The sequence below is a fragment of the Penicillium paradoxum genome (assembly GCF_028828445.1).
Source record: "Penicillium paradoxum strain IBT 22861 chromosome Unknown utg000003l_segment0_segment0, whole genome shotgun sequence".
In the NCBI taxonomy this organism is placed as follows: Eukaryota; Fungi; Ascomycota; class Eurotiomycetes; order Eurotiales; family Aspergillaceae; genus Penicillium; species Penicillium paradoxum.
Genome location: NW_026643181.1, coordinates 831,920 through 859,299, shown reverse-complemented (window position 1 = coordinate 859,299; position 27,380 = coordinate 831,920). Strand labels below are relative to the sequence as shown.

At 49.5% G+C, this 27,380-nt stretch overlaps 10 protein-coding genes across 10 annotated transcripts; 5 read left to right on the top strand and 5 right to left on the bottom strand.

The window, feature by feature from the left end:
* Positions 1-516: 516 nt before the first annotated feature.
* On the top strand, positions 517-786 carry N7457_002228 (uncharacterized protein; the record flags this gene model as incomplete). The annotated part of the gene is given in 2 exon segments (XM_057173274.1): positions 517-658; positions 674-786. The coding sequence occupies 2 exon segments, from the start codon at positions 517-519 to the stop codon at positions 784-786; spliced, it is 255 nt and encodes an 84-aa protein (XP_057033425.1).
* A 2,001-nt stretch (positions 787-2,787) lies between these two features.
* N7457_002227 (pepsin-like aspartic protease) lies at positions 2,788-4,269 on the top strand (the record flags this gene model as incomplete). The annotated part of the gene is made up of 1 exon (XM_057173273.1): positions 2,788-4,269. One exon carries the CDS (start codon positions 2,788-2,790, stop codon positions 4,267-4,269), a length of 1,482 nt encoding a protein of 493 aa, XP_057033424.1.
* A 398-nt stretch (positions 4,270-4,667) lies between these two features.
* N7457_002226 (uncharacterized protein) lies at positions 4,668-6,099 on the bottom strand (the record flags this gene model as incomplete). Its single annotated transcript, XM_057173272.1, has 4 exons — positions 4,668-4,714; positions 4,764-5,812; positions 5,879-5,930; positions 5,985-6,099. 4 exons carry the CDS (start codon positions 6,097-6,099, stop codon positions 4,668-4,670), a joined length of 1,263 nt encoding a protein of 420 aa, XP_057033423.1.
* Positions 6,100-6,955: 856 nt separating this feature from the next.
* Positions 6,956-8,587, top strand: N7457_002225 (putative acyl-CoA thioester hydrolase; the record flags this gene model as incomplete). The annotated part of the gene is made up of 5 exons (XM_057173271.1): positions 6,956-7,255; positions 7,328-7,392; positions 7,445-7,741; positions 7,797-7,978; positions 8,037-8,587. The coding sequence occupies 5 exons, from the start codon at positions 6,956-6,958 to the stop codon at positions 8,585-8,587; spliced, it is 1,395 nt and encodes a 464-aa protein (XP_057033422.1).
* Positions 8,588-9,589: 1,002 nt separating this feature from the next.
* Positions 9,590-11,872, bottom strand: znfA (putative C2H2 finger domain protein; the record flags this gene model as incomplete). The annotated part of the gene is made up of 3 exons (XM_057173270.1): positions 9,590-10,118; positions 10,174-11,301; positions 11,400-11,872. The coding sequence occupies 3 exons, from the start codon at positions 11,870-11,872 to the stop codon at positions 9,590-9,592; spliced, it is 2,130 nt and encodes a 709-aa protein (XP_057033421.1).
* A 4,564-nt stretch (positions 11,873-16,436) lies between these two features.
* On the top strand, positions 16,437-17,968 carry dspC (dual specificity phosphatase YVH1; the record flags this gene model as incomplete). The annotated part of the gene is made up of 4 exons (XM_057173269.1): positions 16,437-16,480; positions 16,607-16,834; positions 17,104-17,454; positions 17,530-17,968. 4 exons carry the CDS (start codon positions 16,437-16,439, stop codon positions 17,966-17,968), a joined length of 1,062 nt encoding a protein of 353 aa, XP_057033420.1.
* Positions 17,969-21,445: 3,477 nt separating this feature from the next.
* On the bottom strand, positions 21,446-22,253 carry N7457_002222 (AAA-ATPase Vps4-associated 1 family protein; the record flags this gene model as incomplete). The annotated part of the gene is made up of 4 exons (XM_057173268.1): positions 21,446-21,560; positions 21,613-21,686; positions 21,757-22,041; positions 22,143-22,253. 4 exons carry the CDS (start codon positions 22,251-22,253, stop codon positions 21,446-21,448), a joined length of 585 nt encoding a protein of 194 aa, XP_057033419.1.
* A 411-nt stretch (positions 22,254-22,664) lies between these two features.
* Positions 22,665-24,774, bottom strand: N7457_002221 (nucleoporin NDC1; the record flags this gene model as incomplete). Its single annotated transcript, XM_057173267.1, has 3 exons — positions 22,665-24,234; positions 24,286-24,553; positions 24,642-24,774. 3 exons carry the CDS (start codon positions 24,772-24,774, stop codon positions 22,665-22,667), a joined length of 1,971 nt encoding a protein of 656 aa, XP_057033418.1.
* A 483-nt stretch (positions 24,775-25,257) lies between these two features.
* Positions 25,258-26,133, top strand: N7457_002220 (SNAP receptor PEP12; the record flags this gene model as incomplete). Its single annotated transcript, XM_057173266.1, has 2 exons — positions 25,258-25,554; positions 25,615-26,133. 2 exons carry the CDS (start codon positions 25,258-25,260, stop codon positions 26,131-26,133), a joined length of 816 nt encoding a protein of 271 aa, XP_057033417.1.
* Positions 26,134-26,506: 373 nt separating this feature from the next.
* N7457_002219 (cytochrome c1 heme lyase CYT2) lies at positions 26,507-27,373 on the bottom strand (the record flags this gene model as incomplete). Its single annotated transcript, XM_057173265.1, has 1 exon — positions 26,507-27,373. One exon carries the CDS (start codon positions 27,371-27,373, stop codon positions 26,507-26,509), a length of 867 nt encoding a protein of 288 aa, XP_057033416.1.
* Positions 27,374-27,380: the final 7 nt, after the last annotated feature.

The window sequence follows — 27,380 nt, the reverse complement described above, 5'->3', positions numbered from 1 at the left end:
TCTCTACAACTCAAGGTCAAGTTGTGCTCAATTGAACAATAAGTTTCATCCCAATCCCCACTGCTATGGCCTCTTCTACATGTAGATGCCGGCATACCTCTTCATTTCCTTTTCGGGCAGATCCCTTTTTTTTTGTTCCTGGATAAGTGGAATTCCACCCCCATACAGACCCATTAGAAAATAGGAAGTGATGGCGTCCACGTTGAACATCTCCATACATGCGTTCCGATCCGCCGAAACGACGTTTGCCACAGACTCCATAACCCTCGAATGAAACCAAGCCGAAAAAAGTCCATTTTCCATTATGCCGAGGCAGGCCATCCCATATCCACCTTACGATCTACACCCAAAAAAAAGGCAGATCCAACCGGGATCCTCATCAAATCGAACAATTAACCCGAGGTCACCAGATGACTCACGGTACTTTTTTTTTACCGCGGATTCCACCTCGGAACCATCTACGCGCGATACCGAGATAGTATGCAGACAATGCTTAAAAAAACAGTGCTCATCTGCATGGCTGCCGACAGCGGCCCAATCCAATTCGGCGAGAATGACGTGATGGTCGGCGTTCTTCCTCAGGAACCCGAAGAATACCGAACTCCACGCGAGAATCGGATCAGCCCACTTCAGTCTCTACACAGTAAGGAATTCTGGGGTAAGCATTTTGCAGGTTCCGAGGTTTCTTTCCTCGATTGCCGGTGGGCGTCAGGTGGGTGTAGTTCGGGTGTCGTGGGGAAGGTCGGAGGTCCCGCTCGGGCTGTTTCGGGGGAAACCTGGAGCTGATTATCTGATTGATTTATCAATCGCTTTGCGAGGGTCTTGCGTCACTGGTTTCTTGTAATAACGCTTGTTTGCCTTTTAGCGTTGAGCCTAGCTGTGGCTGATGCTTGCAGTCGGTTTGGGCACGGAGTAAGGGGCTTGTGGCTGAACATCGCGGATTTATGGACGGAGTACTGACTCTGCGCTTTTGTCGTCATCATTGGGCGTTAGGTGAGGGCCTTGGCTTCTTATAATTTGTATCCCAGGACTCGTCACCTTCGTATTCATGCTAGGGAGTATAGCATGATGTCAGTCGCCAAAAAGCGCCCAGATCCTTTTTCGATGAGCCCATTTCGCCGAGCTGAAGGCCAGCGCTTGCATCAGTAGGGCTGCAGCCAGCCACTCGTAGCCATTGGTACACGAGTCTGGAGCCACTCCGTCACAATGTTGACCACGAATTTGGAGTCCAGCTTATGCTCACCCCTCAGGGGAACAACTATCACCTCAATCATACTCCGTGGGTATATGTTACTCAAGTGCTCATATATCTCGATATACTCCGAACAGAATAGTTACTATCACTTGTAACATCGTGTGTGACCGTTGCAGGCGATCTGTTCTGAATGTCGTACATATCCGACGCAGTGACCTGTGGCATGATCGCCAAGCATTAGATGCAGATTGTTCGCCAGGCGCCCGAAGTATATGAATCCACCCCGATGGGATACGAAACCTATAAGTCGAGTCTATAGGCATCTACAGAGTATCTAGGTAGGATAATAAGGTAGCTTGAGAATCACTGGCATTGCTCTCCTCTGCCTAGAATACGTCATGGGGACTGTTCGCCGCGATCGCGCGATACCCGCACAATTTGCTACGTGTGTAGTTACGCTGCCTCGTGGATAAGTTCGATTTGGGTCGTGATTGAGGTGATAGATCTATTTCTGTCAAATCCTCCTGCTAGCAGGATGCATAACACGGCATACGGAGTATTCCGTACGAAGTACGCAGCATAGGGTGTCCTCCGTCCTCCTTCCCACTTGGTTTGAATACTCTGCACATAGTATCTTGATAATAAGGGATTGAAAGCTATGGACATTCAAGATTGGAAATGATCTGAACAGTCGAGCTAAGTTTAGACACAGGCATTTGGAGTGTACGCGAAAAAGTGGTCCCAGACGAGGTTCTCGACCAAAGTGGAGGCATCCAAGTCTAGACCCTTATGCTGTCGTACCCTTGACGGCTTTTATGCGGATTATTTGGGGGAGTTGGACTTTGCAGACAGCTCATAGCCAACTGATCTTCCTTCGCTCAGACCGCGTTCGGTTGTCGAGGCGTCCCGCGACCAGGTCCAACCGTCGGCTACGAACTACTCCGTACTTTGGAAGTACCCCGTCACCGATCTAAATACGCAGTAGAAGGAGTACGAAGTAGAAGGAGTAGAAGGAGTTATGATTCAATAGCACATACATAGTCAAAACGGGGTTCTAGATTCCAGGGCAATAGTAGGCCCTATGATCCCGCAAAAACCCATCCACTTTGTCGAGCATTGAGCTTGGACTAGCGCCTGGTTAGCCTCGACCAACGCAGCCGATCAGCTCTCGAAAGAGCGTTAGACGAACCCTGGAAGTGGAGACCGGTTCCTGTGGATGAGGCTATTCCTATCTCAGTGTCAAGGCAAACTGGAGTCTTGTCAGGGGTTTTCCTTTGCAGTGGAGCACAGGTCCGCCACCTCCCCTCACATCTTCCATGGCACATTTTGTGTCTTTCGAACCTCGTCTTTGTCCAGTCATTTCTATATTCCTTGTTTCTCTTATTTATTCTTACTGTCGCTTTGCACTTCCTTCTTACGCCTAATCTAGCCTTGCAATCTCTCCAGTCGCTTCAATCCTTCAATTCCATCTTTGCGCAACCTTGTGAAACAGCTTACAGCATTAATACTCACCTGAGAGACACTGCAATCTGACCTTGTTTTATCAAATGCGGACTTCTACAATCTTGCGCACTTAAACTCCCCGTCGGATCATGCATCTATCATCATGCCTGGCCTTCATTGCCGGTATCTCGAGCGTGCACGCCTTCTATCCGTGGGAACTGCGCCTGCGGGTCGAGCTCAGCGCCGCCAAAGATACGATCGAACGTCGCTTTGTACCATGGAACTTGCCGGAAACCACTACCGATGATGACCCCAATAGCACCGACGATGTCAACAGTACCAGCAGCAACGACTCCAAATTTGTGACGCTGGACTTGAAGAAAACACATGTTCGCCGCGACAATCGCTACCGGGTTGTCAAATCCCATACGCCGTCGCTGGAAAATAGCGCAGCGTTACATCAAGATGGAACGGACTATTCATACTTCTGTGTCGCCCAAATAGGTTCCCAGAAGCAAGAAATGTGGATGCAACTCGATACTGGAGCGCCCCATACCTGGGTATATGACTCCAAATGTAACGAGACTGTTTGTATAACCCACCGTACTTTCGACCGGTCAGCATCAACCACCTACACTACGGAAGGAAAGGGATACCGCCTCTATTACGGAAGTGGCGAGGTTCATGGAAAACTGGGAACAGACACAATCTCGGTTGCAGGCCTTGACATTACACAACAGTTTGGCCAAGCTAACAATGCTTCGGAGGCTTTCGAGAGCTATCCATTCGATGGGATCCTGGGCTTAGGGCGGTCGCACACACAGGGATGGAATCTGCCATCTTTCATGGATCTTATCGCCGAGAAAAAGCTCCTCAAGTCGAACCTGATTGGTTTCAGTTTCTCTCGCGCGGCGGACGGTATCAATGATGGAGAGATCAACTTCGGTGGTGTAGATACCACCAAGTTCGATGGCACCATCTCTTACACTGCTACGAACTCTAATCTCTGGAGAATTCCTGTGGATGATGTTTATGTGAACGGTCACAAATGTGGATTTTCCGGCAAATCCGCTACCATCGACACCGGAACCACCTATCTTCTCATCCCCCCTGCTGACGCCAAAACTCTCTTTTCTTTCGTTCCTGGTTCCTCTCAACGGGACGATACAAACTATGCGGTCCCATGTAACTCCACTGCCACCATTGAATTTGAATTCTCCGGAGTCAAGTATAACGTCTCGCCCAAGGATTACGTTGGAAAGCACCTCGCTAATAGTACCGACTCATGCTTTTCGCACATTGTGGGCTATGCATCCAACGGTGACACCTGGCTTGTGGGCGATGTTTTCCTAAAGAACGTCTACACTGTGTTCGATTACGATAATGCGCAAATTGGCTTTGGCGCACTTACTTCAGCCTCGGCCGAAGCCCAGAGAGCGAATCCAAACCAATCTTCCAACTCATCTTCTACCTCGGCTGTGGCCTCATCTGCAGGTGATGGAACATTCACTGCACCAGCAGTCACTAGCACCGCTGCAATCCCAACTGTCTCCGGCAGTTCTGCATCCCACCTCACCCGCGGCATAAGCTGGTCTATGCTCCCCGTCATTATTGGCGCATTTGCTATCTGAAATGCATTTTAGCCCGTCCTTTTTCCCTTCTCAGCGATTTTTGATTTGGCGGCAATCATATTTCTGCTCCATGTATTAATGTACACTCACTCATCACTTTCTTTCCGTGCATACTGTATATCATTGCGCGTGCACATCCTTTCAGTACATCCTTTCAGTTCTGTTAATACACTCCTGGGTTCACATACGGTCACCCACCCTTACTATCATATGTTGGCGGCATTTTGTCTGTTCGGTTAATTTCCCTTCGGCTGCACATATCTCTCATTTCACACCGAACATGCAACCACCCCTCGTTGACTTGAAATGGACATGAATTGTTGGAGTTCTCATTTAGATGACACAAAGTTTTACAATATCACTGGCAAGATGCCGAGATTTTACCAAAAGTTACTCACTTACAAGGTCTTCTGCGGGATGAGCGTATAGTCCTTTGGACCCGACTCTGTATATCAAATTAGCACTCATCCTCACATCACAGAGACAAGACCTACCCAGAATATCCCGAGTGAAATCCTCAATCCGGTTAAATCCAGCCACGCCCATCAAAATATCCAAATCCGCCAGCAACGACTTCATCACATGCCTCACACCATCCTCACCATGAATACTCAACCCCCAAATCCAAAGTCTTCCAATAAACACAAACCGCGCCCCAAGCGCCAACGCCTTCACAACATCACTAGCCCCCCGAACCCCCGAATCAAACATAATATAAATCTCCTCCCCAACCACCTCCACAATCCTCTCCAACGCATCAAGACTAGCAACCGCCCCATCAACCTGCCTCCCAGCATGATTACTCACAACAATCCCCTCAACCCCAAGCTCCACACACCTCCTCGCATCAGCCACCGACTGAATCCCCTTAATCGCAAACGGCCTCCCCCCACTAATCCCCCTCCAAGTCTCCATCAACCAAGGAATCTTCTCCCACGACCAAGCCCGCCCATGCCAAACAGAATCAATCCACTTCGTCGCCGCCGCCACAACATCCCCATCAGGATCAATCCCCTCCATCGCACATCTCTTCCGAAAAACCGGATCCGAAAGCCCCACCTCCGCCCCAAATCCACGGTAAAACGCATAATTCGACGACGCAACATCGTCATGTCGCCATCCCAGCTGCCACGTGTCAGTCGTGAGAATCAGCGCGTCAAACCCATTCTCCCAGGCCCGCGTTAGCAGCGATACCGTCAGCTCGTCGTCGTGCGGCATGTAGAGCTGGAAAAAGCGCGGTCCGGTTCCGTTTGCGTCGGCGACTTTTTCTATCGAGCTGCTTCCTGCTGTGGAGAGGCAGTAGGGGAGGTTAAGCTCGCTGGCGACTTTTGAGACGGCGGCTTCGCCGGAGGAATGGTAGATTTTGTTTATGCCTACTGGGGCGAAGCCGATGGGGGCGGAGACTTCGTGGTCGAAGATTGTGGTCTTTGTGGAGCGGTTGTTTGTGTCGATTAGTTGGTTGGGGATTAGGCGGTGGCGGTAGAAGGCTTGTCGGTTTGCGAGGTGGGTGGTTGACATTCCGGCGTTGGAGGAGGCGTAGTACCTATTATGATTGGGATTAGTTGATCTGTTGAGGGTGTATCCCGTCCTGGTTAGGGGGGGTATGTACCAGCCGCGCTCGCTGAGTTTCTCTTTGGCTCTTTCTTCCATTTTGCGGGGATCTGGGGTTATGAGTTAGGTGGGTTTGGAGTGATTATAGGTCGTGAGCTCCTAACCTGTATTGAATAGAGGTGTTTTTCCTTCGTTCTGCTTCCTGAAGTTCTCTCGTTGGTAGAGACCCCATTGGGGCGTGTCGCGCTCTTTGATATGTGGATTTGTTGGGTCACTCATTTTTGGTGATTTAATATGTTAGATCCTCAGTGTTCTGAGTAGATGATTTAAATATAAAGAATGGCTTTCGAAAGCCAGTCTCCGTTTTGTGGCTATAGATCAAGTTATCTTATCCATGACTTCATTTTGACGCCAGTTCTGGGACGAGAGAACGATCAGATGATCTAACTTCGGCCAGTGGAGCTTGGTTTAGCTTAAATTAACTGCATGCAAGAGACATCTGGCTATAAGATAGGGGACTCATATTGGCTGTGAGATGGGTTGTCCTTAATGTACTAGCTCCAACACAGTATTTTTGTGTCGACTGTATCAATTTATAGTTCCCACGCAATCAGCCAGTGCTTTGTGCTCCTTGCTCCGGGGGATGTTATAATTCCACAGTTAGTTTCCGATCATGATCATCAAGATGGGCGAGCTCAATTGACATTATCGGAAGCGACAACATCGCTCGGCATTTGTTCTCGTCTCCGAGCCGAAAATCTCCGCAGGCTAACCATATTGGGAGAATTTTACGGAAACTGACAGTGACCGCCCGAGAATTAATTCCCGGGCTTAGCTTAATTCTCCGGACACCACACTGAATATGCAGACATGGATGTACTGCAATGTCCTCCCTTGCCATAAAACCCCCGGTATCTCTTGTCTCAGTAGCCTGCACAGTAAATCGACCAAAATCCAGCATCGTAAACCTAAAATGCGACGGCGGTAACTTTCTGCCAAGCCATGCGGGAATTAAGTCTCCCGTGGTCACTGCGCAGCTCCGTACACATCGGGCCCTCGGGACATCGTCATCGAGAGTACAAAACTACACTTTTACCTCATTGAGTCATTCTGTGTTCGCTAAGTCTTTTACACAATGTTCGGTCTTGCTAGTAGGAGATCAGCGCTTGCGCGCTCAAAATGTTTGGCAACTACACTGCCGGCACGAGCTGCAGTCGGAGCTCAGTCATCCTACATCAACATCCAGGACTTTCACTCCACGCCCTCGCAGGCGGATTCTCGACCGACATGGATGCCCATGCGCGTTAAGACGCCTTGGATTGATGCATTGACTCAGAGCCGCGAGGCTCAGAAGGCCGGGGCACAGGAAAGTGTCGCGCAGAGCATTAAGCCCGATGTCACGCCGAAGAAGATGTCGGATAGCTATTACAGTGCAGTATGTATATGGATCATGTTGCTTATTCTGTCTGGCAGGAGTTTGTGAAAATTGGTATTAACTAGCTCATAGATTCTTCCTTTGGCCCAGGATAAATGGCTTCTAGATTCTTACCTCAACTCATCTGGACACATCAGGTATGTTTTCGGCATGTTATCAGAAGATCATATGGCTAATCGTTCTGAATAGACTGGGTTCCCTACTTATGGATCTTGATGCCTTGGCTGGCATAGTTGCCTACCGTCACACAGGTGACGGAGTGTCCACTGTCACCGCGGCTTGTGACAGAATCACCATTGAGAACCCGCTGATGGAGATTTGCGATCTTGAGCTCAGCGGTCAATGTACCTATGCAACAGGTCGGTCGAGTATGGAAATTTCGCTCCAGGTCACCAAGGCCCGTCCGGAAGGACAGGAGGCGAAGCCAGAAGATGTCCTGATCACTTGTGCTTTCACCATGGTTTCCTTGGACCCTGCTACTAAGACGTATGTCCCCCATCTTCCATTATGCAATGAACACAGAGTAACATCGAAAAACCAGACCCGTCCCCGTGGCTCCCCTCATTGTTGAGACTGAAGAAGAAAAGCGCCTCTTCCGAAAGGGCGAGGAACACTACCAGGCCAAGAAGGCCCTGCGCACGCGCAGTCTCTTGGAAAAGGCACCCGATGCCGAAGAAAGTAACCTGATCCACTCAATGTGGACGAAAGAGATGTCCTACTTGAGTAAGTACCCCCAACGCATGCCATAAGATCTATCCCAACATACTAACCTCCACAACAGAGCACAAAGGCGCCGTAACCCGCCCAGCAAACCAGGCCTTCATGAGCGACACAGTCCTCAAATCCGCCATGATCATGCAACCCCAATACCGCAACCGCCACAACTTCATGATCTTCGGTGGTTTCCTCCTGAAACAGACCTTCGAGCTGGCCTTCTGCTGCGCTGCATCCTTCGCCCACGCACGACCAAACTTCCTCTCGCTCGATCCCAGCACCTTCGAGAACCCGGTTCCCGTCGGCAGCGTGCTGTATCTGCGCGCGACGGTCGCGTACACAGAGCCCGATGAGCGCGAGGGCGACAGCACCAAGTACACCAAGGTGCAGGTGCGCGTTGACTCCAAGGTCCGGGATGTTGAGCACGGCACGAAGAAGTCCACCGGCATGTTCAACTACACTTTCCTGGTAGAGAAGGACGTACAGGTCATGCCCAAGGGATATGGCGAGTTCATGCTTTGGGCTGATGCGCGTCGCCGTGCGCAAAATGCTGCTGCGCTTGTTCCGTCGCAGAAGATGAGTGCGCTGCGCAGTATCAAGGACAGTGTTACCGAGTAGAGACCAAAAAATGGGTTGGGTGGTTTTCTTTTTGTGTTTCGTAGATTGGGGCAGACATTTTCTCCCCTCGGTTTAGACTATTTCGAACATTTACTTTCTCGTTTGTCTGAATATTTGCGCTTTCGTGTCATGTTCTTGTGGATGAGCACTATCTTGGTGTCTCCGTGTCAAAATATCTGGAGAGCATTTTATTTTGGAATCTACCAGGCAGAACCTGCAAAGATATAGATCAAAACAATATTGAGGCTCAGAGCCACACCTTTTTGTAAAGGCTACCAAGCAAAGACAATCTATATACAACGCCCCTCCATTGTCCAGCAAAAATATGTATAAAGCGGGCAGGGGGAATATATATAAGAGCAGAGAAATAGAAAGCGCAAATCTTCCAGTATTTCCAATCCCTGATAAAAAGAAGAGACCGATTGAAAGAAACCAACTCCAATGTAAAAAAAAAATGGATTGTGAGAATGATATAAGGAATTCTCACCCATTGCAATGTAACCGGGGGTATACAAAGGTTGATCCAACACTTGAAATCCCAATCGAAATCCCAATCCTGACTATAAAACTCCCTTAACCCCCCCTTCCTTTCTCCGTCCTTGGATAAAGGATTATTTTCAAAAATGGTTCGTTGCAGGTCGTGATTCCAGGCTTTCTTTGCCTAAGGTTTTGAAGTGTTGAGCTTCGCTTTGCCTTTTCTAGTTGTATGAGAGGATGAAATATGTTTTTTTTTGTGGTTTTGTATGTGCGATATTTGAGGATGATTCCGTGTGAGAATGGCGAGAGCGTAGAATCTGGGTAATGGCGAGGTTATGCTGTTTTCGATAATCTTCCCCCATTGAGATAGATGATTTCAATGGGGGTTTAAGAATCTTAGTTTCCGAGGAAAAGAGTCGGTACCATAAAAGCTGTATACGAATCTGAACAGCAAAGTGCTGATCATTGTATTTGGATGCCATCCAAAGCAGAAATCCCGCCAAGGGGGGCGTGACGTATTGATTGTCATGGTTCGCTGAGAACTTCCGAGATGGCGTTTGTTGTTAATGAACCTCCAGTCTGGAAACCCGAAATCATCTTATCCCTAGGTCCCCGAGGCTCGCGAGGCTCTGGCGGCTGCTCCTCCTTCATGCAGGCATTCTCCAGGATATTAGTCCACTTGCCACTCGTGCCGGCATGACTATGCTTTAGATGCTGGCGGAAGTGGTCTGCGCGGAAAAACTTCTTGGCATTGTTGCACTCGCCGAACTTGTGCACTGTGGTCAAGTGCTCGAATCGGCGATCCCAGTCTGGCTGAGGGAGGTTGGGGAATTCCTCGCCGCAGTATCCGCACGTGTCGTGGGATGCTCCGGCGTTGGTCTGGCAGGTCTGGGCCCCTGAGGAGTGGAATGCTGCTTGGAAACTGACGAGTGCAGCGCAAGACCATGAATGGCGCCGTAGGTGGAGGGAGTTTTGGTGTCTCTCGGCTTCGTTTTTGTTTTTGAAGCGGTTGTTGCAGTAGGCGCATGCGTACTGCTTTTCCATCTCATGAGAACTATGTTTGGGTCAGTATGGGGTCTCAAATACAGACATTCTCAAGGTCAACGTACCGTAGATCGTCCGGGTTGTCGAATTTCTTGGGCTTCTTTGGACAACAATCGCAGATGAAAAGTCCGCCTATTTTGGGTGCTGCGGGTTTTGGCACGTTTATAATGGTCGTCGGAGCGGACATTTTTCCAGTCGCATCCGTTGCGGGCGGTTCCAAAGATGAAGGACCAGGGAGCCTGGTGAGCGTAGGTTGAACAAGCGCGATAGGAGAGCTGGGGTTGAGGATTGATTTTTCGTGAAAAGTATCGAGATCGGAGCTTGGTGAAAGACCACCTGGAGATGGCCGGTCGTACGGGGAAAGACTGGTCATACTGCTACCTCCAATAGAGAGCGTAGACGAATATGAGCCGGAGGTCCGGATACTCAAAGATGAGGCGGCTGAAAGAGTTCGTTGACTTGTGGCGTAGTTGGAGTTGACTGCTAGTGTACTTGTAAACGGATGCCCGCTCAGCCTTCTCTGCGACAAGTCTCCATTACTCGTTGCAACGTGTAATGTATGTCTATCATCACCGATCGGCTCGCGCGGAGGTGAAGATGCCCGTCGTTTCATGCCATGCCTCGAAGGATCCGAATACGGCGGGGTTGGCTCTCGAAGAATGAATTGGCGAGGTGGTGCTGGTTCGTCGGTTGAAAACTCCCCTTCGATATCCGAAAATACCCCTTGATCATAACTTCCACGATTCGATCGGCTCGGCAGACTGATACTATCTTCTCGCTGAGGCGTTGTTCCACGATGACGACGTCGGCCCATATCTCGAAAAGAGCCTTGGTCGTAATCCAGTGCTGATGACGGCGCACTGCTCTCCACACTTGGACTTCTGCCTTCGACATATTCTCTCCAGCCGACCTTGGTCCTAGGAGAAACACCCCCGGACTGAGGACTGTTGTGCCATCTCACATCGAGGGTTGATCCTTCTGAAGGCCCGGGCGATGGCAGATTGCTAGGGCTTCGCGAAGGAACGGTGAGCGCGGTGAGCGAGTTTCGATTGTCCGTTCCGAGACTGACCGATCCCCTGGGGGAAACTGGCTTTGCTATTTGAGGCTTTCCGATTTTGGAGAGGAGATGTTGGTCGTATGCGTTTGATGAATCCTGCACACTTCGCAGTGAGAAGTCGCGCTCGCCACTCAATCTATCAGTGTGTTAGTAACAAGAACTGTACTAGATGTGAAGATGCACAATGTCGCGAAACAGAGTTTCCCGAAACTCTTGCACACCACGCGCCCTTACATTGAACTGGCCGAGTTCGGGACCGATATGGAGTTTGAAAATCCGTCTGTGACTGGCCGAGGCGGCTCAATCTGGATCTGAGTTTTGGGGCTTCGCGAGACGGCGGAACCGCTCTGCCTCCTTTCAAGCTGGTCTATTTGCATCGGATCACCTCGAGAGGCAGTTTCCGGTTGTCGATGACCCCCGAATAGACTTGAGCTCGGGTTGATAGGTGGTAAAGGCGTCGAAGATTGTGGATTTGCGTATTGCCAACCGGGGTCATGACCGATCTCCAGGTCGCGAATCCTGGATGGTGGCGGAAGTGGTGGGGGAGCAGTGTTCATAATAGTTCGAGAGGTTCGAGAAGCTATAGGTAACGGGCCGTGAGATGGGAATGCCAACTCGGGCATAGCGTGTTGGGAGATTTCGGAAGAATGGCGCCTGTGCTCTCTGAAATCATGGAAGCTCGGCGATTGAGAAAATCGAAGGTCCATTCTAGAACCAGAACATAGAGCCAGAATCGAAATCTAGACCGGAGGGCACATGAACCCAAGCTGATATCGGAAGGGAACAACCCAGATCACCAATGTCGAGCTTGGTAGAAATCGGAACACAGGTCAGATCGATATCTCAATGTTGCAGCAATAACCCAATCCAGTTGAGTGTAAATGTTGGTCGTGAAACCAGCTCCGATTCTTAAGCAGGCCGTTAGCTTCACGCTCCCGATGGGTCAGAAGATCCAGCTTCTGTCTACTTCGAAGTGCGCCGAATAGTTATAGGGTGGCGGAATGTTTTTAAGAAGTTCATGCAGTGTAAGTCTACTTGAGTCAGATCATTGGAAAGCGAACTTGACCAGATAATAAAAGACCGGGGTAGGAGCAAGAGAATAGGGCTGAAGAAGACCTACCTCGGGACCCTTGTTCGGCGATTCGCCTCATAAGATGAAACGTTTGCCGTAAGTGACACACGGGGGAGCTCTGTGTCCCATAGAAGGTGGCCACTGCAACTCAATGGATGGGAGTGCACATGCTTAATAAAATGATCGAGATAAGAAAGAAGCCCATGTAGTGAAGCAATTAAGAAAAGTATAACGTTTCAACCCGCCACTAGGTGAAGCCCAACAAAAAGGGCAAAAGGATTGAAGGGCTGAGGCTGAAGCTGGGGAGCTGAAGCTGGAGCTGAAGATCAAATACAAGAATCCAAAAGGAAAAAAAGGAATTGAAATGCGCCCAGATCGGGGAATCGGGCAGTAGGAATTCGGGCGGTGCAAGCGATTGGATCCAACTTCAGGCAAAGAGAGGGGGGGGCAATTTGGGGGTGATCTCATCAAGAAAGGGAGAGAAAATGGAGAAAAAAAAGGGCTCAACTAATCAGAAGCAAAGAGGCAAAAAAAAGAGGAAATTGAAACATACCAGGTCTCGGGCTTAACGCCTTGGGGGGGAAACGTATATGTATGTATCGTCCGTATATGCGTCACGGCTATTACATACCAATTACGGAGTACAGGGGGGAAATCCAGGAAAAAGAAGGAAGAAAAATAGGAAGAAAAAAAAGAAAAAAAAAAAAAAAAGAACGAAAGATACATGTTGAAACTCATTAAACATCAAATCCCTATCAAACACATTGAAATGAAAAGTGATTGGCTGTTTGGGATCTTCGCGTGGGAGAGCCACGTTGGAATGACCCAAACCAGCCGGGAATCTAAAAGGGCTTCAGCCTTAACTCGGTAATTTATCTTACATCCGTTCCGCGTATCACACCGGGCCTTCCAGTTCCTGGAACCCGTCTGGGGCTCGATGCTTCTGAAAACAATGCAAATGGACTGGCCCAGAGTTCCAGAGATCCCGCTGATCGATGTGACGCAAGTTACCCCATGTGGAATCTTCATATCGAGGGATGGAAGCCAACCAGAACATCGCAGAGTGACCGGTCAACTTCACAGGTGGCGGGTTCCCTCGTATATTGGACGCCTGGCAGATGCGACCCAGGAAGATGAGACCCCATAGGGTGACTGCTGGGCTATATACGAGAATACATACGGAGTATGGTGTACCTAGGTACTTTGGATATCGCAAGTCCGATCCGGTGAGCGGTTGGACCTGATATTCATTCATCAAGTCCGGAGTACCGAGTACTCCGTAGGGAGCCGAATGTAATTTAATTAGATTTCAAAAGCAATTCTCCTGGGTGAGTGGTGCCGACCAACAGGAGCATTCTGGAGGGGCAAACAAGAAACAAAGAAGAACCCGGCATTGTTGGCAGAGACACGTTCCCTCGAGGAACCATGGTTGCATGGTGTATGGTCTGGTGCTAGATCTGGCGACTTGTTGACAAGCAAATGTCGGCGAGGGGTCCCACAGAGTTATGCTGCCTTGAAAAGAATGAAGTAGAGATTAGCAGGATCTTGAACAGCCTTGCAACCAGTGATAATATACACCGGATGGCTTGGGCTCTTGGCATCCAGGCTTAATATCTCCCGGGGTGCATGCGACATTAGCAGTCCTGCTGATTGGGCTCCTTGAATGCGGAACTGCAGATACACGATTACGACGGCATCTGCAATCTCGTATGGTAGTACGGAGTACTCCGACTACTCCGTACAACCATCATAGGGCTATGATGGGTGAGTACAACGTATACGAACCGGCTTGGAGAGATCTTGTGCTGCTTCGGAGGTTTCGGGCCCTACATTCATTAGAGAACATTCTTTCGCCTCCACATAAAAACGCGGACAATGCTGAGTCGCTGGACACCGCCCCACTGATTTGCTAGTGCCCTCCACTTGGCGCCTGGCTTTGCATGCACTGCCACACTGCCGGTCCGCCTGTCATTTGCGCGCAGGGGGTGTGAACCTTCACTTTGTGGTATGATCGAATATCCTGAATCGAATGAGACATGGTAGACCGACCCTGCCCAGGATTCCCAGAAAATTCCATGGTCGTGGGCTATGATTGTGTGGAAAAGAAATGAGAACGTTGGAACAAACCCCTGCAAGGAACAGGGCTGAGTAATCGGCTTGCTCCACCTGCCCGGCTTCGAGAACAAAAATCTCGGATGTCCCTTTGTCGAGGATTCTTAAGGAGCATTCGCCAAGTCAGGTACCTCGAGCGTTTCAACTGACAAGTCTTACTGTATAATGCAGGTTTCACTGTAGTATGTCGGCATATTACAGGTACACATGTAATCTATTGTCTCATCCCTTCGAGGCGAGCCCTATCACACGTATGACTTCATAGGATCAAAGCATCATATCAGATCGTCTGACCCGATCAACCTACATCCGTGTTACGGAGTTCAGTTTCCCTATTCGCAAAAATAGAGCTATTTATGGACACCTCATCCGATGCATGGCAATAGTCTATAGTAGCTTCGCCAGGCAGAACTGGTACTCCGTACTCCGTAATCTATGGTCACTGAGTGGCAATGGCTCCATTGGTGCGCATATTGAGACATTACTTCCACCGCTGTGGCGGATATACGTATATACCGTACGGAGTTAAGTAGTTTAATAAAGTTTTCCGTTATGCATGTGTTGCCCATTGATCGTCGCCGTCAAGCCAAGTGTTCTAGGAGAAACCGTTGACTCATTTAGGAGGCCATTAGATTGCGGTGAAAGTTAACCAGTCAAGTTACGCAACTTCATGGAGGTACCCATTTCCGTGACATGTATTTTGCGTCGCGTGTAAAGGATTGATTGTTGGAGCGACAGGCAACAAAGGCACCTCGTAAACCAGAGGTCCGCGGGCTTCAACTAGCACGCGTTTTCTCCGTACGTGTTCTAGTGTACGGAACACTCCATATACACTTCCTTCCTATTACTCCGTACGGACTGCCTGTCAGGTAAATCAAAGTTCCGGAAGGTTGTTACATTAAACCCCCTGAGGCGCAGCCAGCCTTAAGCCTTGGAGGGCTGCGGCCTAAGAGTGCGCGTTACGCCTCTAGTTGATGTGACGCGAGGCAAATCAGCCACCTGGGCATACATGTACTCTGCGGAGTCAATTATCTCGCACTACTCCCTATATGGCCTCATGTCCCGTTGCTCGTACCTGGTCAGCCGAAGTTCATCTTCCCCCGCGGCCACCCTGATTCCCTGAATCCGCAACACGCCTAGTTAAACTAAGCCTAAAACTAGCTGTATCGTTTGCTACCCCGTGAGCCCCCTTACACTCCGCAGAGCAAATCAGATTATCGGCTGACAAGGCCAATTGTTTGAGGTTTGTCGGACATAAGTCGCACTCCACATTTCAGCGAACCGCTCGGCTAAACTGCTCTTCTATGATCCACAGTCATTACAACGTTCCTCACTATGGAGTCTGGAGTAAATGGTAGTGCACAATGCCAAGTGTGCACCATGTTGGAATTGTGCACCATGACTACATAGACCCCACATGAATGGCAGACTATCGGTTGAAGTAATCTATGTTGCATGTCGCCTTTGGCGAAGAGCTACGGAGTACGGAGCGTACCTAGATCCGTTTCCAGTGAGCTCAAGCTATCATGCAGGACTGAGAATATGATAGGCAGGACTGTGTAAACGGAGTAAATACCTACAGTACGGAGTAAACGGAGTGAATATGTTTCACTTGGAAAGTACATAACAGCCCCGGAGTGGGGAGATCCTCCTCCGGCCTCCAGGGCTGTACGGAGTGTGTACGGAGTACGGAGTACGGAGATCAGATCAGCCGCACTGTATCAACCCACGCCTTGTGACAAGGGACAGGTGGATACTGGAGAGTTATGGGATAGGAGTTAAAAAATAGCTACCAAATTCTTTATTTCCAATTCTCCAAACCGTACGGAGTACTCCGTACATGTAAATACCTAGGTACACATCCAGAGGGTATCATGCCTGAGGCTTCCAAGTCACCTGCTTTGTCATACCCTTGCCCTATCAGACTTTTTGAGTTTGGCAGCGCCGAGGCTCAACCTCCGCCTTTGCGATCTAAGAGAGTCGAGATACAAACTTGCGCCTGAGCTGCGCTTTCTTGACTTGTGTATTTTCACTGTCGCCGACCAGAAGTCTCTATTGCTGGCCAGCCATAGCCATCCTATTTCAAAATGGCTATGAATCAAATTAAAGGCCACAATATCTATGTCGGAGGGTTAGTCTCACTCCGTTAATATACACTGCCTACTAGGATGTCGCCAAAATGGAGCCGGAGCTGGGGACTGACACTGCCGGTTCCGAATCCGGCGATTTTTATTCATTGCTAATGCACCACTTGTAGCATATTTAGCCTCAAAAACAAAGCAGCACTGGCACGCGCAGACATTTCGCATGTTATCTCTGTGCTACGTCTCAACCCAGCCGAAGAGCAGGAGAACTTTGAGTCGTTTCAGCATCTTTCCATAGGTGTTGACGATGTCGCGGATGACAATCTACTGGAGCATTTCCCTGCCGCTATCAAGTTCATTCAGTCTGGTCTAGACACCGGCCGTGGTGTACTCGTGCACTGGTAAGTCAAATTCCAATATCCCAACTTTCACTTGCCGAAAGTGTCTCTCGGCATTCCAGCTGGGCCCCCTTCCCTTTGGTAGTATGCACAGTCGTGAGTGGCTTCATGCCTCCTACGTCATCGCGTGTCCATCAATTGCGATCTACACGTGGCTAGAGTTTCCCAATAATTCCCTTGATGGACGATATATGCTTTTTCTGGATGATGACAAGTCGTGTCTGGATGCGCTTGGCATGAAATGATGTACAGTAGCTGATTTGACGATCCAGTGCGATGGGGAAGTCCCGCTCCGCGACTATTTGCATCGCCTACTTGCTCCACCGGCAGCCGGGGGCTCTCACACCGCAATCTGCTCTTGCGCTGGTCCGCGAGAGCAGGCCCCTCTGTGAGCCGAATGAAGGTTTCATGGAGCAACTTGAGTTGTACCATGAGATGGGCTGCCCAGATGATGTCACAGACCACCCAGTGTACAAGCGTTGGCTTTATCGCCGCGATGTCGAAGAAAGTGTGGCGTGTGGTCGTGCCCCAGAGCTGAAATCGGTGCGGTTCGAGGACGAACTGCCTGTCAAGCCTGAAACCGCCACCGGTCCAACCATCGAGATCAGATGTCGGAAATGCAGGTGAGTCTTGGAACCAAAGATCCATCCCCACACTCTCCAGAGAAAACAATTTATCTTATACTGAACCCGTCACAGAACCAAATTGGCGACGTCTGCATTCGCTATCCCCCATGAACAAGAGAAAAGAAATACTGCCAAGTCTTCAGCTACTGCCGAATGTGGTCATGTCTTCCTCCACCCTCTGACCTGGATGCGCCCAAGTCTCTTCCCATCGGAGAACGAGGCTGAAGGTGAACGGGATACAACTTATGGTGCGCATCCGGACGATGCTCCTCTCTCTGGGCGTCTCACTTGCCCCAATCCAGTGTGTGGGTCCAATGTCGGCAAATTTGCATGGCAAGGCCTTCGATGCAGCTGTGGTGGATGGGTTGTGCCCGCCATCGGTCTTACCAAAGCCCGCGTCGATATGGCGAAGCAGGTCGTATCTCAGGGCCCACGAGCGAACCCTGCCATCCGCCTTCCTCCGGGAATGCGAGTCCCGGAAGCCAATAGCACAGGCCGTGGCAATCTTTGAGAAAATATCATACCATGCATGCATCCATAGTTTTACGAGTCATGAAAGCATAACGCTCCAACTTACATTACTTCGCTTTTTTGAGGATCTCATGCTTGTTTTAATTCGGTTCCAGATAATCCTGTGTTGACCAAAGCGGTTCACCGGGCCCGGCCGGGCTTGTGAGAGCAATGTGGTACATCGCTCGGACCATAGAGCCGCATGGAAGCTCACACTTCGTGCACAGCCGGGTTGTCTTGAAGGCAACCATCCTTGGGGACAATATGAGCCTCACACGGAGGGTAAACATGATTGCCTTGTCCCATGGACACACAGGCAGTCACGATGTCATTCAGGTGATGAGGCTCGAAAACACTGCCTCCGAACCTTCTAGACAAGTGCCTGAAGCTGACAGGAGATCCCTCCGGTCATCACCCCATGATCTACGAAAGCAAGACACATTAAGCAGCATGCCGGTCGACATACCCCTGCTGATCTGTACTGTCACTGTGATATCAATCCCTTCTAAAACATCCAAACCATCACTTCTCCAAAAGCAACATACGTACACCAGCGTACTCCGTGCTCCATAGACATCCTATGATTCGCAATCACCGTCCCCGTTGGTTGCCACCAACAATGTCCCACAGCCCCAAACACGCATGCCCAAACCCAACCGATAAAAGAACACGGAGTACGGAGTAATACAACATCGACCTGAGACAAAGACCCAAAGCTCTATTTCGAATAGTACATACCAATTACCACCGGGACCGGGCTCACCCTACCCTAGGGCTGCACCGCATACGTGCATAAGTCGACTCGTGGCCTTGCCTTGTTTTTTTTCGCAGGCACAAAGCTCGCCAAGGCTGGACTCTGAAAAAGCCCAAGGGTAGATCCACGCATACTCCACTCTTCTTCTTTTCTCTTTTTCCCCACTCGCCTGGTTTGTTTCAAAGATCAGCGTAACGCCGATGACGCTGGGATTGCCTTCATTTCCCCTTCGGCTTCCAGGGTAACAGAAGGAGGCTGTGCAAAGCGGGTCTGTTTCCTGGGCTTCCCGATTGGTCGTGGGCCGGTGTATTGGTATTACCGGTATTGGTCTGGTTGGGGTACGGTATCTGGTATCGTCGACGCCATACCTCCTACCTACCTAGGTAATTACCCCGGTAAACCCGTAGCTACGATATCGGTGCTGTATAGTACGGAGTACTGGTGTCGAGTACTGGGGTCTAAATTTGGTGGGATGTTGCTGACGGTCTTGCTCGTTCTTGACAGTGACTCTATCCCACCCAATCATCACGGACGCATTAGCCCAACTGCCAATAGACTCGCAAACCCCATCCTGTGATTGGCAATCACCCTGTCCTGGTGGGGGTGGGGCAGTGCACACGGCCTTGCAGGGGGAAGCTCCGGGTGGAGTTCGCATCTAGTCTGGCGCTGGCAATGTAGGAAAACAAGAGTGATCCTTTCTGCGTTCCAGGTCACATAGTTTGTCAATAGCTGTTGTGATCGTCTTCGGCGATCGTTGGCACTTAACTTTGTTTCAGGTTTGTCTGGGATGAGCTTTGGTTTCTTGGTATGATCACTTCATGGCCTGGATGCATGCCGCATACTCTGTATGTTGTATATAACATATAGCGGAGAGGCTGAATGAGACAATGTCTCTGTCAATGTAGATTAAGGAGAACGTGGAACCGAATAATGTATATCTAGACTTAATACTCATACAATCATATTAGGGATAGTGCGTTTGACACTCAAACCTGTGTATATGTCCTCGTATAACCGCTTTATATTCGAGTATTTTGGAAATCTTCCGCCTCGAAGCTTCCTACTCCATACCAACCTTGTCAAATACCAGGCAAATAGCGGCCAAATATAGACCGCCAACTACTGGCAAGATCAAAATAGCATTGCGCGAGTTACAACGTGCATATCATGTACTCCGTACGAGATGTTGATATCAGAACTCAATAAAACGCAAGGTGTGATCGTGTCTGCCTTGGCTGATCTATTTAGCTTAGCACTGTGTTTGCCCATGCCTTTAACATGGGTCGAATGCATGGCGCCAGTTTAGTCCGTTCTAAAGGCTCTAGCGCAGAACTATCACTTCTCCTTGCCAGGCAGCATCTCTTCGATGGATTTAGCTCGAATAGTTCGGGAAGATTGCTAGGATAGTTCCACTGGTAGTGATGATGCCATGACCAGGCAACTAGATTGTTGGTGTTTACTGTATTCACATGTTAGTCTTCCATGGGGGCGGGATATGCACAGTGATCTCGGTTGTTGGGGTGGTAGGTGAAGCTCAGCTTGGAGAGAGCATCCATGCATTTTGAGAATGATGCGGATGATATATCAAACTCGTGTCAATAGAGGTTGCTACTTCTTCCGTTGTAAAGATGTCATCGTAGCCGTACAGATATGTTCTTAGACAATTAAACCGTCTATATGTCAATCTGTGAAGATATATCGACAGCCGAGCTCAAAACTTAAGACCGAGTCAGAGCAAGTCCCAGACGAGAGAAAGAAAGCACACAAAACAGTAATGTAATACATGTCTCACGGAAAGATCATTCAGTCCTCAAATAGACGTTCATAAGGCTCTTGCAAACAAAAAGTACACTACTCCGACTAGTGGCCCCATGGGAGAGAAAACCGACAGCCTAGCGAGTAGCCCAGGCTGATGTGAGGTTTAACGGGCTCCTTGACTTCATTCCGGTCTTAACAGATGCCGCTCTAGCTAACTAGTGCTTATTATACCCCCACCTGATAGCACGCAGATCATGCAACGCGGGAAGAGCTTCCTAGCATTGATTAATTTACCATGGAAAATACGTAGAAGTCTGGCTGTTTCTAGTCTACCGGGTGTTCGTGCCTAAATGACCGGGCGAGAGTGGCTGAGGATCCACTTGGAAGATGGTTCTTGTGGGGGGCCTCGTATACAAATGTGTACTAAGTGTAAGCGAGTGACCAAGGAATGATCAGCCTGGAGATTTCGCTGCCGCATGCGGCATCCTGCAGGATCAGGAATTCATTTGTGATGGAAGGAGGCTGTGGTGTTTCGTGTGTATTCAAGGGCTGGGCGTCCCTAGATTAGGGGCGATCTTTACTGCCAGATATCATGCCATGAACTGATGTTTGTCCACTATACCCCGTAGATGGCATGACTCCATGGTTCTATGATGATCGCGCGATAACTTCGCCAAGAACTTGGGCGTAAAGATGTGGGGGTATGAAGGTTCCATGGCAATATTTCCACGTGGTTTTGTTCGTTGTGCTCCACAATTTGATATGGGAAGTAAGAGGGTTTTTATGAGACAGATATCAACATGTCGAGCGCGATGATTGAAATATTCAGTCAGCCATGCATTCGCTGGTGTACAAGATTTCCCTGCTCGCCCGGCGCTTCGGCGTACCGGATGGGCAGAGGATAATGGCTAGGCCAAATGTCTTTCTTATGTCGAGTCTTCAAAAGACAAAAAAATCGACAGAGACCTAGGGGTCCCCTGATGGCACAGAAGGAAACAATGAAGGGTTCTTCAACCTTTCCTGGTTCCGTTTCGCCATCTCAATGTTACGCAGCCGGTCGATGCGCATTTGGTAGAAATTCCTATGCTGTCGTTAGGAATAATAGCCGCTAAATGGGTGCATATATCACTTACTTGTGCAGAGAGAAGATGCGAGGTGAATCATCCAGCTTCGTCTCTGTCTCAGAACCTTTGCGAATAGAAGCGATCTAGCAGAGAAGATCGGTCAGCCTTTCAACATTCCATGTCTGGTTTCCTTTGCCAAAAAGAAAAACTAGCCTTATCATCTCTGTCTTTCTCATCATTAGTATTTGCCTCAGACGAATCTTTGGATTTATCCTTGGAGTCGTCTTTGCTCTTATCTTTCTCCTCTTTATCGTCCTTGCTCGAGGCCTTCTCACGCTCTTTCTTTCGTCTCTGTTTTTCTTCGTACTCCTTTTTGACCTTTTCAATCTCTTTAGCCATTGCCTCTTCCTTGAGTAGTTTTGCTTGGCCCTCTGTGTCAACTATTGGAGAACAGAAGTGCCGGTCTTGCAGATGTGCGGGGCACACGTAAAAGAAGTCCTGATGAGTGCATTAGCCACGAGGTGTGCATGAGAGCCCATGATCGAAGTGAGGAATTGAACTGCTCAGCTGTACAACACATCCAAGTCAAGCTTACATACCTTGTTATCTGGTGTGATCATCACGCTAGTTGATGGTTTGTAGCAGATCAAACATGCTTTTGCAGAGGTATCTGCGACCCGACGCACATGGTAGACATTTGTTAATGGCATAGTTTCAAACTAGGATGACAGCTCTATGTTACGGGAGATTGTCCGTACAATGGTCGCTGCTCGAAATCTGTTGAGAAGACGTGTAGATGGGCTGAGGTTGGTGTTGACTGAAGAAGGGTCGTCATGTGACCCATACTTCAACGACCATGGAATCTATTGATGTCTACGGAGTATAAAATTACAGTTGAAGGTTATCTGCTTAACAGCAAGGGGGTCTTGATTCACTACAACAGACATTGTATTCCAGAAAACACCTATCACCACTCCTATCTCAATAGAACGCCGAACCATGCATTTGTCCACTAGATGGAACCCAACAAAACTAGAGATAGCAATACATGAAGTTTTGTGAAGAGAAATCATGAAATATAGTGAACATTAGAAAAATTGAAGCAAAAAGATCATCATAGCTCATAACGACTCCTCCTCTTCAATTCCAGCAGCTTCCTTTGCTAGCCTCAAATCCTTACCCGCGATACCAATGTCCCGCAGGTAAGGCTTGAAGGCCACCAGGAGATCTTTGAGGCCACCACGGAGTGCGGTAAGCAAGATCTCGACATCTGGAACCCGACGGGCATCTTCTTGCGCCTTGGGATCGCTCGGTGGAGGGAAGTCGATATCTGTCCAGTGGGCGTCTAAGCCGCCCTGGTGGGCAAATGCATCCAGGGAGAGTGTGGTCTGGGTTAGAAGTCGCACGACAGATGGCACATCAGCCTGGGCTTTGCCATAGGGGTCTTCGGCTAAACTGGCCACAAGGAGCCGGGTCAGTGACTCCACAGAGTCTATAATCAAAGATAGAGAAGACTCTGGTGTGCCAAGAACAACGGAGGAGAGACGCTGAGCATATGTCTGACAGAGGGGTTGGCCGATGGGCGATCGAAGAATTCGTGCCAGAATTGGGTTGACATCCGCGGGTTTGTAGGTTGTGAAGGTGCCACTAGTAAGAAGCTTGAGCTTCTGAGTAGAGCCGACGAACTTTCGTTTCTGCTCAGGGCTGAGCATAGCAGACGCACGGTCAAACACATCGCGGACTCGGGCTCGTGCGGCTGGGGTCCAGTCCTCCGACTGACCCAAGGATCGGGCAGTTGAGCTGAAGGCCTCGCCAAACTTATCCTGACGCGAAGTAGCCTTTGGGGCGGTGGTAAAGATATGATCATCTTTGATTGGATCAGTGAGTCGCGGGAGAGTCTTAAGAACGGGCTCAGACTTCTCAGCTTGCGGCGAAGACTTAGCTCCACTCGCAGGATTTTTGCTTTCTTCAATGCGAGTGTTGATAGCCTTAATTACACCGGTGGTACAGTCAAGAATCTGACTCCAAGCAGAGCCACCCTCGCGGTCAATATCGCTGAAAATGGCCTTTCGGCGGTCAGGCATACGCTGGCTTATGAGACTGAGTTCCCAGAGTGCAAAGGTTTTCACCACATCTTTCTTCGCATTGAGGCCATTGATGAGGCTGGCATTGGGATCCTTAGCTTCTGTGGTGAGTGGCTGACCCCGCTTCAGAGGCTCCTTGCCAATGAACACGGAATAGAACAGGTTAGCTGTTTGCCAGCTCAGGACAAGCATCATTCCCGGCAGCAAAGTCCTGAAGAAGAAGTAGGGGAAAATGGTGGGAACAAAGCTCTGAGGTTCAGCCGCAGATCTCGGGAAACTCCAAAAGAGCTTGGCAAAGTACAGAGACCAGCTCCACGCGAAGCGTCTGAAAAAGATGGGGTACAGAACAAGAGTCGCTGCAGCAACAATAACGCTTCTGATCGCCCCGGCTGCCAATGTTTGTGGCAAGGCGACCCGTAGATAGTCGGAAGTCGGTTGCACTGGGTGAGTGCGCTCATCTTTTCCTTTGATGCTCCGTTCTGCGATGGGCACTACAACTCTGTCGTAGTCATAGTATAGATGGAACACTGCCTGTACGCATGCCAGGAGTATATGGAATGAATGGAGGTAGATCGGCCTTTCATTTAGAGTAGCTCGCTCGTGTGGTCTGAATTTCGTTAGCCTAACGTTAGTCTCATTTGGAAGTCTTTTAACGCACCGGCCCCGTTTCACAAGCTCAAGATTGGAATCACCCGAAGACGACCACACATAAATTTGAGTGAACCACCATGCCGAGAAAATATACCAGCCGAAGGTTTGTGCAACTTGTAGTAGAGTGAAGGATTTCAACGTGCCAAGCGAGGAACGAGCTGTTCTCGCGCCAATGTGCATTTGACTGACGCGAAGGACGAAGATGGTGAGGGAGGATATGAATAGTAGCACGGTTCGAACGCCGCAACTACCAAAGGGGAACCATACCCAGAAAACTGCATAATGGCTTAGGATCAGCTTGTTGTGCTTTGAGATAGTGGAGAATGAACCCTCGACGCTCGACTCGATAAGGTTGGTACTCACGGGACGATTTATCCCCGATCGCAATTGCGATGATGTAAGAGATTAAAAGTGAGAGTGCAGAAGCATGAACAAATCTTCGGTGCAGGGCCGAAGTCAGGATTCGCCTGTAGGGCCGGGTTTGTACAGCGGCCATGGTGCAAGCTGAGGAGTGGGATGCGCTCGTGAAAGAGAATGAGATCGTAGAAGATTAGAGCATGATCAGAGGGACCGTCATATGGAGATCCCTAGGAGCTGTAGGACGGAATTGGCGGGCCAGAAACAACGTTGACGATTGGTCGCGGCTGACAGCACGTTGCGTTGAGCTAGTCGGATAGAATAATCAATCAGCGACGAGGTCCGCCTCAGAATATTTTGAGGTATCAAAACACATTAGCCACATATAGTCATGTGACTAGTGGCTCATGGACACACTGTGCCACATCTAATCAGTCACTAGGCCATATCGGGACTAGTTGCTGCATAGTACGTCATGTGAGGGCGGTCTGCACTCCAAGCATCCACACGGCTATCGAAGGCAGCAGGGACCTGCAGATAACTCAAGTGACATCCCAGTTTGCTCTGCTTTTGCTTTTGAGCACCCGGTTTGTCCTTCCCAACCTCACATACAACATATACAATGTCTTTCGACCGCCTGAATTCGTTGGAGGCCCAGCCTACCACTATGCGCAGGGATGAAGACCCGCAGTACCGCGACGATCCAGACTTCGATCATCTAGCCGAGCAGCTTTCAGATCAGTTGTTTACATTGACTTCGAACATTTCTCGCCTATCCAACCAGATCGCACTCCTTGGTACCAAGCGAGATACAGAGCGCGTGCGCGAACGAGTCCATAATCTTCTTGAGGAAACCCGCACGGGCTTTAGAGACGTTGGAGACGGGATTAAGCGGATCCAGACTTGGGAAGATGTTAATGTATGGTCTATCTGGTTTCTCTTATATCTGACAATGTCATGCTAACATCCGACAATATAGCCCTCTCAGAAATGGACACAACAAAAGCTATCGTCCGAATTCAAGGCTACCTTGGACGAATTCCAAACAATTCAACGTCGGGCACTCGAGAAACAGCGCGCTTCTGCAGTTGCTGCACGCACGGCGTTTGAAGAATCTGAGCAACCATCCACTGAGAACGATGTCCAGTTACAACAGCAGCAGTTGGAAGCCCAAAATCGTATGGCCAACCAGAGCGAAGTGGACTTCCAAGAGTCTCTGATCATTGAGCGCGAGACTGAGATCCGCAATATTGAACAGAGCGTGGGAGAGCTGAATGAGCTTTTCCGCGACGTTGCACACATCGTTACAGAACAGGGAGGGCAGTTGGATATCATCAGCGAGAACGTTGAGAACGTCACCCAGGATACCCGAGGCGCCAACGTCGAGCTGCGCAGCGCGAGCAGATATCAGAAAAATGCGCGCAACAGGGCTTGCTGCCTCTTTGTAATTCTTGCTGTTATTCTTGCTATTATTGTGCTTGCGATTGTCCTCGGATAGATATGTTTCTTGAGCTTTTTTGCACTTGTTGACTCGTTGCTATCATTGCGGCCTTCGTCTTATGATCTCGTCATGTATGCGCACGATATCCCTTCAGCATGATTTCACTTTACCTAGTGAAGCATATGACCTTTTTGCTACATTTTACGTTTTTACTTTTAGTTTGCGCATTTACTAGCAACCTTCGCTGTATATTGAATGGAGAACATTTATTCATCGCTATCTCTCAATCTGTAGCACAATATCGTACAGAATTATGTTATACATGCAAAAAATACCCAACTGGGTCCCAGATCCTGCCCGTGCTCCGTTGTCGCTTTTCTATGTGCATTGCGAAAGTGTTTCCCGCCAAATCCAATCTTCAATGGGCCCTTCATAGGCCCGTGAAGCGATTGAACCTCAGCCTCCAACCTTCATAGCTGTTCAACTTGGGCCGTACGTCAAGGAAGAAGCTGAGCTTCCCGGGAGGAGCATTGGCATTGGCAGCCAGACCCGATGGGGTATTTCCATTGCCTTCCGATGGCTTGCCCTGGTAGAAATCGATAACATATTCAATCTTCTCACCACCACAGCGTTCAACAACCCAGTCATGTCGATCAAATGGGTGCTGGTAGCCGAGCCATCCATTGATCCGCGCACGCGGACTTAGGTATTGAGGATCAACTCCAAGTCCTCGGAATGAATATAATTTCGGTCCTCCGCATTTCTTGCTTCCGGGATCTGACGAGGGGCCATTGTTCTCCCATTCGAGAATCTGATCCCATGCGCGTTCATTGACGGCGTTGTGAATTGGAATGATGGATGCCACAGAAGTCGCGAGCTCCGAGGCCGAGGATGTCGACCCAGGAGTATTACCCTTGCGCATCAAGGCTTCGAAGAACTGCTTCTCGGATGGATAGATCCAGTTTCCGGTGGCTTCATCGCGGCCAGTCTCGGATTCGGCATTGGATGGGCTACCATGTGACGCAGCGTATGGGGAAGGAGCACCCTTGTTGGCTTCGGGGCAGGCGCTTGCTGAGTTGAAATCGCCGGCTCGAGGGATGCTGCTCACTTCACGGTCTGATGATAGTGGTCGTTGTAACTTGGCGCGTGCCTGTCCCTGCTCGGCGGGAACATCAGAGGCCCCAGGGTGAGGTGCGTTGCCATTTTGTTGCAGCCATACCTCGCGGGTTTTGTGGTCCACGGGGCATGTTGCGACTGGTGGTTCCACGGCAGAAGGTTTACTTTGGTCAGCTCCCATTGTTGAA